This window comes from Sander vitreus, chromosome 23 (assembly GCF_031162955.1).
Source record: "Sander vitreus isolate 19-12246 chromosome 23, sanVit1, whole genome shotgun sequence".
Classification (NCBI taxonomy): Eukaryota; Metazoa; Chordata; class Actinopteri; order Perciformes; family Percidae; genus Sander; species Sander vitreus.
In genome coordinates, this window is record NC_135877.1 from 22,756,949 (window position 1) to 22,769,448 (window position 12,500).

The window sequence follows — 12,500 nt, forward strand, 5'->3', positions numbered from 1 at the left end:
GACTTTTTTGATATACTATACTATGACTTTTTATGACTTTTTTTGACATACTATACTATGACTTTTTATGACTTTTTCATGACTTTTTAATGACTTTTTATGACTTTTTATGACTTTTTCGACATACTATACTATGACTTTTTATGACTTTTTTATGACTTTTTAATGACTTTTTATGACTTTTTTCATGATTTTTTTGACATACTATACTATGACTTTTTATGACTTTTTTGACATACTATACTATGACTTTTTATGACTTTTTTGACATACTATACTATGACTTTTTATGACTTTTTTGACATACTATACTATGATTTTTTATGACTTTTTTCTGACATACTATACTATGACTTTTTATGACTTTTTTGACATACTATACTTTTACTTTTTTATGACTTTTTTTGACATACTATACTATGACTTTTTTATGACTTTTTATGACTTTTTTTCGACTTATACTATGACTTTTATGACTTTTTTCGACATACTATACTATGACTTTTTATGACTTTTTTCAACATACTATACTATGACTTTTTTATGACTTTTTCTGACTTTTTTTGACATACTATACTATGACTTTTTATGACTTTTTTCATGACTTTTTTCGACATACTATACTATGACTTTTTTATGACTTTTTTTCGACATACTATACTATGACTTTTTATGACTTTTTTCAACATACTATACTATGACTTTTTTATGACTTTTATGACTTTTTATGACTTTTTTCGACATACTATACTATGACTTTTTATGACTTTTTTTCATGACTTTTTTTGATGACTATACTATGACTTTTTCATGACTTTTTTCGACATACTATACTATGACTTTTTATGACTTTTTTTCGACATACTATACTATGACTTTTCATGATTTTTAATGACTTTTTATGACTTTTTCATGACTTTTTCGACATACTATAATATGACTTTTTTATGACTTTTTAGACATACTATACTATGACTTTTTATGACTTTTTATGACTTTTTTGACATACTATACTATGACTTTTTATGACTTTTTCATGATTTTTTATGACTTTTTCGACATAATATACTATGACTTTTTATGACTTTTTTGACATACTATACTATGACTTTTTATGACTTTTTCAACATACTATACTATGACTTTTTATGACTTTTTCATGATTTTTTTGACATACTATACTATGATTTTTTATGACTTTTTCAACATACTATACTATGACTTTTATGACTTTTTCATGATTTTTTTCGACATTCTATACTATGATTTTTTAATGACTTTTTTCGATATACTATACTATGACTTTTTTATGACTTTTTAGACATACTATACTATGACTTTTTCATGACTTTTTTTCGACATACTATACTATGACTTTTTTATGACTTTTTTGACATACTATACTATGACTTTTTTATGACTTTTTTCGACATACTATACTATGACTTTTTTGACATACTATACTATGACTTTTTATGAGTTTTTCAACATACTATACTATGATTTTTTATGACTTTTTTGACATACTATACAATGACTTTTTATGACTTTTTTTGACATACTATACTATGACTTTTTTATGACTTTTTTCATGACTATTTTTTAATGACTTTTTTATGACTTTTTTTCGACATACTATACTATGACTTTTTATGACTTTTTTTTCGACATACTATACTATGACTTTTTATGACTTTTTCATGATTTTTTTCGACATACTATACTATGACTTTTTATGACTTTTTATGACTTTTTATGACTTTTTATGACTTTTTATGACTTTTTATGACTTTTTATGACTTTTTTGACATACTATACTATGACTTTTTATGACTTTTTTGACATACTATACTATGACTTTTTATGACTTTTTCAACATACTATATTATGACTTTTTCATGACTTTTTCGACATACTATACTATGACTTTTTATGACTTTTTTGACATACTATACTATTACTTTTTATGACTTTTTTAATGACTTTTTATGACTTTTTCATGACTTTTTCGACATACTATAATATGACTTTTTTATGACTTTTTAGACATACTATACTATGACTTTTTATGACTTTTTCATGATTTTTTTCGACATACTATACTATGACGTTTTATGACTTTTTTCATGACTTTTTTCGACATACTATACTATGACTTTTTATGACTTTTTTCGACATACTATACTATGACTTTTTATGACTTTTTTCGACATACTATACTATGACTTTTTTATGACTTTTTTTCGACATACTATACTATGACTTTTTATGACTTTTTTCAACATACTATACTATGACTTTTTATGACTTTTTTCATGATTTTTTTTCGACATACTATACTATGACTTTTTATGACTTTTTTCGACATACTATACTATGACTTTTTATGACTTTTTTCGACATACTATACTATGACTTTTTATGACTTTTTTTCGACATACTATACTATGACTTTTTATGACTTTTTTTGACATACTATACTATGACTTTTTTATGACTTTTTTCGACATACTATACTATGACTTTTTTATGACTTTTTTTCGACATACTATACTATGACTTTTTATGACTTTTTTTCTAGACATACTATACTATGACTTTTTATGACTTTTTTCGACATACTATACTATGACTTTTTATGACTTTTTTCATGACTTTTTTCGACATACTATACTATGACTTTTTATGACTTTTTTCTGACATACTATACTATGACTTTTTTATGACTTTTTTTCGACATACTATACTATGACTTTTTATGACTTTTTTCGACATACTATACTATGACTTTTTATGACTTTTTTCATGACTTTTTTGACATACTATACTATGACTTTTTTCATGACTTTTTTTCGACATACTATACTATGACTTTTTATGACTTTTTTCGACATACTATACTATGACTTTTTATGACTTTTTTCAACATACTATACTATGACTTTTTTATGACTTTTTTCGACATACTATACTATGACTTTTATGACTTTTTTATGACTTTTTTCGACATACTATACTATGACTTTTTATGACTTTTTTTCGACATACTATACTATGACTTTTTATGAGTTTTTCAACATACTATACTATGATTTTTTATGACTTTTTTGACATACTATACTATGACTTTTTATGACTTTTTCGACATACTATACTATGACTTTTTCATGACTTTTTCGATATACTATACTATGACTTTTTTATGACATTTTCGATATACTATACTATGACTTTTTATGACTTTTTCATGATTTTTTTCGACATTCTATACTATGACTTTTTATGACTTTTTTATGACTTTTTTGACATACTATACTATGACTTTTTATGACTTTTTTTCGACATACTATACTATGACTTTTTCGACATACTATACTATGATTTTTATGACTTTTTCGACATACTATACTATGACTTTTTATGACTTTTTTATGACTTTTTTCGACATACTATACTATGACTTTTTATGACTTTTTTTTGACATACTATACTATGACTTTTTATGACTTTTTATGACTTTTGATATACTATACTATGACTTTTTATGACTTTTTCGACATACTATACTATGACTTTTTTGACATACTATACTTTTGACTTTTTATGACTTTTTTGACATACTATACTATGACTTTTTTATGACTTTTTTCATGACTATATTTAATGACTTTTTATGACTTTTTTCGACATACTATACTATGACTTTTTATGACTTTTTTTCGACATACTATACTATGACCTTTTTATGACTTTTTTATGACATACTATACTATGACTTTTTTATGACTTTTTTTCGACATATTATACTATGACTTTTTATGACTTTTTTATGACTTTTTATGACTTTTTATGACTTTTTATGACTTTTTCGACATACTATACTATGACTTTTTATGACTTTTTTGACATACTATACTATGACTTTTTATGACTTTTTCAACATACCATACTATGATTTTTTATGACTTTTAATGACTTTTTATGACTTTTTCATGACTTTTTGACATACTGTACTATAACTTTTTATGACTTTTTTGACATACTATACTATTACTTTTTATGACTTTTTCAACATACTATGACTTTTTATGACTTTTAATGACTTTTTATGACTTTTTCGACATACTATACTATGACTTTTTATGACTTTTTTAACATACTGTACTATAACTTTTTATGACTTTTTTGACATACTATACTATGACTTTTTATGACTTTTTCGACATACTATACTATAACTTTTTATGACTTTTTATGACTTTTTCATGACTTTTTTCGACATACTATACTATGACTTTTTATGACTTTTTCAACATACTATACTATGACGTTTTATGACTTTTTCGACATACTATACTATGACTTTTTATGACTTTTTCATGATTTTTTTCGACATACTATACTATGATTTTTTATGACTTTTTCAACATACTATACTATGACTTTTTATGACTTTTTAGACATACTATACTATGACTTTTTTGACTTTTTTGACATACTATACTATGACTTTTTATGACTTTTTCATGACTTTTTAATGACTTTTTATGACTTTTTATTACTTTTTCATGATTTTTTTCGACATTCTATACTATGACTTTTTATGACTTTTTTACTTTTTAGACATACTATACTATGACTTTTTATGACTTTTTCATGACTTTTTAATGACTTTTTATGACTTTTTATGACTTTTTTGACATACTATACTATGACTTTTTCATGACTTTTTATGATTTTTTATGACTTTTTCATGACTTTTTTATGACTTTTTCGATATACTATACTATGACTTTTTATGACTTTTTTCGGCATACTATACTATCACTTTTTATGACTTTTTATGACTTTTTTGACATACTATACTATGACTTTTTATGACTTTTTTGACATACTATACTATGACTTTTTATGACTTTTTCATGATTTTTTTGACATACTATACTATGATTTTTTATGACTTTTTCAACATACTATACTATGACTTTTTATGACTTTTTCATGATTTTTTTCGACATTCTATACTATGATTTTTTATGACTTTTTCATGACTTTTTCGATATACTATACTATGACTTTTTTATGACATTTTCGATATACTATACTATGACTTTTTATGACTTTTTTGACATACTATACTATGACTTTTTATGACTTTTTTCATGACTTTTTTGACATAATATACTATTACTTTTTTCATGATTTTTTTCAACATACTATACTATGATTTTTTATGACTTTTTCAACATACTATACTATGACTTTTTATGACTTTTTCATGATTTTTTTCGACATACTATACTATGACTTTTTATGACTTTTTCAACATACTATACTATGACTTTTTATGACTTTTTAAACATACTATACTATGACTTTTTATGACTTTTTCATGATTTTTTTCGACATACTATACTATGACTTTTTATGACTTTTTCATGACTTTTTTATGACTTTTTCGACATACTATACTATGACTTTTTATGACTTTTTCGATATACTATACTATGACTTTTTATGACTTTTTTATGACTTTTTCGACATACTATACTATGACTTTTTATGACTTTTTTGACATACTATACTATGACTTTTTATGACTTTTTCGACATACTATACTATGACTTTTTTCGACATACTATACTATGACTTTTTTATGACTTTTTTCGACATACTATACCATGACTTTTTATGACTTTTTTTGACATACTATACTATGACTTTTTATGACTTTTTTCGACATACTATACTATGACTTTTTATGACTTTTTTTCGACATAATATACTATTACTTTTTTCATGATTTTTTTTCGACATACTATACTATGACTTTTTATGACTTTTTTGACATACTATACTATGACTTTTATGATTTTTTTCGACATACTATACTATGACTTTTTATGACTTTTTTTACGACATACTATGACTTTTTATGACTTTTTCATGATTTTTTTCGACATACTATACTATGACTTTTTATGACTTTTTTGACATACTATACTATGACTTTTTATGACTTTTTCGACATACTATACTATGACTTTTCTATAACTTTTTCAACATATATACTATGACTTTCTGTTTCCAGTCGCCCACAAGTCAACAGAACAGGCCAACGTTGTTGCCGACACTGCAGTTGCCGGGGCCAATGAGGTGGCCCAGGCAGCGGTGGAGGGGGTGGAGAACGCGGCTTTGGCGAGCGGATTCGTCAGCACGGTAAGAGATGACCCCTCCAAAACAACAGTCAGTCAATCAATCAATCCATTTTACTGTCACAGCAAATAGTGATTAATTTAGTTCATAAATTATTTTGGTTATTTTAGAGACGGTTGTTGCAGGTAGTTTAAAAAAGTATAACAAAAATGTAAAGTCTCATTTTCTCTGCAAAAAAATTAACATATTTTTTTCACAAATGATAAAATGTTTCACAGGTAAATGAACAAAGAAATAGGAAATATGAACAAAAACCTCAAGATAAAATATTGATAAATCGTCCTATACAATAATCATAATATATAATATTCTAATCTGTATTGTGCTGATAACTTTTATTTTCTGTCTTCACAACTCTCTGGTGATTGGTCGGGAACAGGAGGAGGCGGGACCAGTGGCTGAGGAGGTGCCTGATTGGTCATGCAGCATGTTATGATGCTCGCTGCCTGATGAATGATTTTAAACTAACGGCTTCATTAATCTGCTTTTCTTCATTACAGCGACATCGTCTGCACGAAATCATTTAATGTTTGAGACTGTGTGAGTGCAGAGCAGAGCTGGCCCAAAACAATCTGGTGTCCTGGGCAATATTTCTGCTGTTTTTGACACCTTTTTGTTAACGTTTTTCCATTTATTTATTTTTTTTACATTTTTGTCACTTTTTTTGACATTTGTGTAGTTTTTGCTTTTTCAGATGTTTTTGGGCATTAACACTTTTAGAAATAATTTGTTTTATTTTGAGTAAGGAAAGAAAATTATTTTAGAAAAAATTTGAATATTTTAGAAAAAATGTAAATATTTTAGATCTAAAAAAAAATATTTTTAGATTTTTTTAAAAATTGTAGAAAAAATGTAAATATTTTAGGAAATATAATTAAATATTTTGGAATTTTTATTATTTTTGGAGACATTTTTTTTAAAATATTTTGAGTTTTTTTTTATATTATAGAAATAATTCACAATATTGTGAGAAACAAGGTAAAGGCCAAAAAAACTTTAAAGTTTTAAGTACCAAGTCTAAAAATACTGTAAATTTCGACAACAATCAGTGGTGAAAAGTTATTAAGTAAATGTCCTCCAGTACTGTACTTTAGTAAACTTTTGAGGTGTTTCCTGCACTCTTACTGAAGGGATTTAGAGATATTTAATCAGAGATACAACATTGCTGAAAAGCTGCTAACAGCAACGTGTGACGATGGTTTCTACTAACACATTTATTAAACTAACAAAGTATGAAGGAGCAGGATGCATGGTTTAACGCTGGCAGAAAATAAAACATTGTTTGTTACGCAAAAACTATCTTAAGTCCACCACTTTGTAATAAGAACAAAGGTCTTTATTCTTTTATCAGAAACCCACCAGACTCCATTTAAAAAAGCAATACTTTTAGCGTGTATAGAGCCAATACATGTGCACATGTAAATCATGAACTATGTGTTTATTTCAACCAAAACTAGAGTTGGGTGGGTTGGTAAGGTGTAAAGACGACCTAAAACGGCTTTTCATGGTTTTATTTAGTTTCTGTCGACTTTGAATGAAGTGTATTTTACAATGATAAAAGTCCTGATTATTTACATGGAGTCTGGTGTGTTTAGCGGATGTTTAAAAAAACACAAACAAGTAAAGGCCGGGAAATAAAACAAGAAATAAACTCCTGTTGGCTTTCATATTATGTCAGCCTGTTCTCATGAACCACATGTTCGAAAAACTACGAAAAGATAAGCACTGTAATTTGTATGATTTCCACGTTTTGTTTGCACCACACTGACTGCTCCTGTATAAGAACGCGTCAGGCGGCGCAGGGAGGACAGCAGGGTGATGGGTGGGTGCTACAACACAGGACTTTCAAGCCAGGGACCGGTGGTCACTTCCTGGGGAAAACTAAAGCCTTTCACCCAGGAAATGTGTGTTCTTTGGGAGTCTTTTAATCCAAACTACCATCTTTTTCCTCATCTTTTACCATCTTTTTCCTAGTTGTTTCGGTGCCTAAAACTGCATAACGCTCACTTTTTCTTGTCTAAACTTAACTACAATCTCCGCCAAAACGAACGGCAGCTGGCAGTGCTCTGTACCCGGCTCACAGTCACCTATTCTCGGGTAACTGAACCACTAACTTCTGTGACCAACTTCTGTGAGGGACTACAGGTGGAAATTAGCAATTGCTGCTATAACCTGGTCCAAGACATATTCTCTTGTTTAACAGGTTTAATGTTTATTTGTGCATTGTCCCTGTTTCAAATAAATCCATTTCCAATTTCCAACCTGATGGAGCACCATAGTCAGCGTCACAGAGCTCTGTAAACACATCTACTAACTGCCGCTGATAGACGGCGGCAGGAAGCGCTGTAGCCAGCGGCAGGAAGCTCTGTATTGCTTTAACAGCTCTGTAGCCAATGTCACGTGACCAGCCAGCAGCCTGCGGGTGGAGTTATTATGTTCTCTGCTCCTTCTCTCCTGCAGGCCGACCTCCCGAAAACAGAAGCAGCGGGAGAACAGACTGAACAGTAGGTGAGAAAAACTACCGACAATTGAACACGGAACAGGAACTTTATTGGGGTCTATTTTCAGCAGTGGATTTATTCTAGGTACCCCCTTTGACATACGTTTTCATCTAAGTGCCCCCTGACCACAGAAAAGCATTTTTGGTAGAAACATAAAAAAGAATAGTTATTTTATTTAGAGGCACAATACAGCGCTGCACCATCGGTGTAACTGGAAAACACTTATAGCTACATTTTAAATAGTAACAATCACTAAATTACTACTGTATATGTAATTATTATTATATTGTATAGTTATTTAAGGAATTACGCATCACAGGTGTTTTATAAAATCTCAAGTCATAATATTTCAGGAAAAAAGTGGTGAAAAAGTCATAATATTTCAGGAAAAAAGTAGTGAAAAAGTCATAATATTTCTGGAAAAAAGTGATGAAAAAGTCATAATTATTCTGGGAAAAAGTAATGAAAAAGTCATAATATTTCTGGAAAAAAAGTAATGAAAAAGTCATAATATTTCTGGAAAAAAGTGATGAAAAAGTCATAATATTTCAGGAAAAAAGTGATGAAAAAGTCATAATATTTCTGTAAAAAAGTGATGAAAAAGTCATAATATTTCAGGAAAAAAGTAGTGAAAAAGTCATAATATTTCTGGAAAAAAGTGATGAAAAAGTCATAATTATTCTGGGAAAAAGTAATGAAAAAGTCATAATATTTCAGGAAAAAAGTGATGAAAAAGTCATAATATTTCTGGAAAAAAAGTGATGAAAAAGTCATAATATTTCTGGAAAAAAGTGATGAAAAAGTCATAATATTTCTGGAAAAAAGTAATGAAAAAGTCATAATATTTCTGGAAAAAAGTGATGAAAAAAGTCATAATATTTCTGGAAAAAAGTAGATGAAAAAAGTCATAATATTTCTGGAAAAAAAGTGATGAAAAAGTCATAATATTTCTGGAAAAAAAGTAGATGAAAAAAGTCATAATATTTCTGGAAAAAAGTGATGAAAAAGTCATAATATTTCAGGAAAAAAGTGATGAAAAAGTCATAATATTTCTGGAAAAAAGTGATGAAAAAGTCATAATATTTCTGGAAAAAAGTGATGAAAAAGTCAATATTTCTGGAAAAAAGTAGTGAAAAAGTCATAATATTTCTGGGAAAAAAGTAATGAAAAAGTCATAATATTTCTGGAAAAAAGTGATGAAAAAGTCATAATATTTCTGGAAAAAAAGTAATGAAAAAAGTCATAATATTTCTGGAAAAAAAGTGATGAAAAAGTCATAATATTTCTGGAAAAAAGTGATGAAAAAGTCATAATATTTCTGGAAAAAAGTGATGAAAAAGTCAATATTTCTGGAAAGAAGTGATGAAAAAGTCATAATTATTCTGGAAAAAAGTAATGAAAAAGTCATAATATTTCAGGAAAAAAGTGATGAAAAAGTCATGATATTTCTGGAAAAAAGTAGTGAAAAAGTCATAATATTTCTGGAAAAAAAAGTAATGAAAAAGTCATAATATTTCTGGAAAAAAGTAGATGAAAAAGTCATAATATTTCTGGAAAAAAGTAGTGAAAAAAGTCATAATATTTCTGGAAAAAAGTGATGAAAAAGTCATAATATTTCAAGAAAAAAGTAGTGAAAAAAGTCATATTATTTCAGGAAAAAAGTGATGGAAAAAGTCATAATATTTCTGGAAAAAAGTGATGAAAAAGTCATAATATTTCTGGAAAAAAGTGATGAAAAAGTCATAATATTTCTGGAAAAAAGTGATGAAAAAGTCATATTTCTGGAAAAAAGTGATGAAAAAGTCATAATTATTCTGGAAAAAAGTAATGAAAAAGTCATAATATTTCTGGAAAAAAGTGATGAAAAAGTCATAATATTTCTGGAAAAAAGTGGTGAAAAAGTCATAATATTTCTGGAAAAAAGTGATGAAAAAGTCATAATATTTCAGGAAAAAAGTGATGAAAAAGTCATAATATTTCAGGAAAAAAGTGATGAAAAAGTCATAATATTTCTGGAAAAAAGTGATGAAAAAGTCATAATATTTCTGGAAAAAAAGTGATGAAAAAGTCATAATATTTCAGGAAAAAAATTGATGAAAAAAGTCATAATATTTCTGGAAAAAAGTAATGAAAAAGTCATAATATAGTAGTTTTATAATCTGTACCACACATCGCTGGTTGTCTGAGTGACATCATCTCTCTCTCCTTCACTCGATGTCTGTCAGCTGCTCATTGTTCGCCTTCTTCATGTCTCATATAGTGATGGCCAAATGAAGCTTAACGAAGCTTCATGAACCCTTTTCTTTATTTTCTGAGCCCACTAGATGGCGCTCTTGGTTTAAAGAAAAAGGCTCAAGGAATGGTAACTCAGTGTGGTCAGAGACGCCATCTAGTGGGCTCGGATAACGAAGAATATGGTTCATGAAGCGTCGTTAAGCTTCATTTGGCCATCACTAGTTCTCACCGGATAGCCGCCAACATGGCCGGTAGATTAGATTAGATTAACTCACCTTAATGGCAAAATTCACCCACATTTGCATGTGGCTGGGTGTTCATTTCAGGCCCTGATTAGTACTATATGTTCATAAGTTCATACCCAGCAGCCTACCAATGGGTACTGGTGGAAGCCCTATTTTATGTAGATAGATACTTTATTGATCCCCAAAGGGAGTTATTTATTAATTACTGAAATATTACGACTTTTTTTCCTGAATTATTACGACTTTTTTTCCTGAATTATTATGATTTTTTTCCTGAATTATTAAGACTTTTTTCCTGAAATATTATGACTTTTTTCCTGAAATATTATAACTTTTTTCCTGAAATATTATGACTTTTTCATTACTTTTTTCTAGAAATATTATGACTTTTTTTCCTGAATTATTAAGACTTTTTTTTCCTGAAATATTAAGACTTTTATTCGTGAAATATTATGATTTTTTTTCCTGAAATATTAAGACTTTTTTCCTGAAATATTATGACTTTTTCCTGAAATATTATGATTTTTTTTCCTGAAATATTAAGACTTTTTTCCTGAAATATTAAGACTTTTTTTCCTGAAATATTAGGACTTTTTCCTGAAATATTATGACTTTTTCCTAAAATATTATGACTTTTTTCCTGAAATATTATGACTTTTTCCTGAAATATTATGATTTTTTTTCCTGAAATATTAAGACTTTTTTCCTGAAATATTAAGACTTTTTTTCCTGAAATATTATGACTTTTTTTCCTGAAATATTATGACTTTTTAGTTGAATATCTGAATACTTCTACCACGCCTGCTGGTTGGGTATCACTTCTCTAGAGCAGTCAAGGGGTACTTTGGAGTACTGCAGTAAATAAACACCTGTGATGCGTAATTCCTTAAATAACTATACGATATAGTCATCATTTAGTATATAGTAGTAATTTGTAACAAAATATAAAAACCACACATGTATTAACCTTCATTTTGTGTTTGTGTCTCTCTCAGAATGTCGTCCTCCCTGACCAGCAGTCACTTCCTGTTTCTTCCTGTCCAATGAGCAGCGAGAGAAGACCCTGCCCCTCCCTGACACGTTAACCTCTCACTGTGTGTAACTAAAGCTCACAACGTGTCTGTCTGGAACGGACTGACTGTACCGCTGCTTGTAGCTTTCTCCAGAACCATTGAACCCCAAAATAACTTCTTAATATGCAACTTAACTGTGTACTATTGACATACTTTGTACTTTTACTTCAAAGGAAAACATTGTACAACATTAACCTGATGGAGAAATGTCACTGGTTATGTTGGAGATT

At 28.2% G+C, this 12,500-nt stretch overlaps 1 protein-coding gene across 2 annotated transcripts in view; it reads left to right on the plus strand.

Moving 5' to 3' along the window:
- The window catches only part of sncga (synuclein, gamma a), a 22,286-nt gene that overhangs the window by 9,420 nt on the left and 366 nt on the right, over positions 1-12,500 (plus strand). The window contains exons 3-6 of one of the 2 annotated variants that reach the window (XM_078281582.1): positions 6,092-6,219; positions 6,596-6,622; positions 8,677-8,724; positions 12,193-12,500. The exon at positions 12,193-12,500 is cut by the window's right edge and continues 366 nt beyond it. In XM_078281582.1, the coding sequence (XP_078137708.1) occupies positions 6,092-6,219; positions 6,596-6,622; positions 8,677-8,724 (203 nt within the window). In that variant the 3' untranslated portion in view covers positions 12,193-12,500. The remainder of the gene's footprint in view (positions 1-6,091; positions 6,220-6,595; positions 6,623-8,676; positions 8,725-12,192) is intronic. The other variant, XM_078281583.1, reaches the window with a different exon arrangement.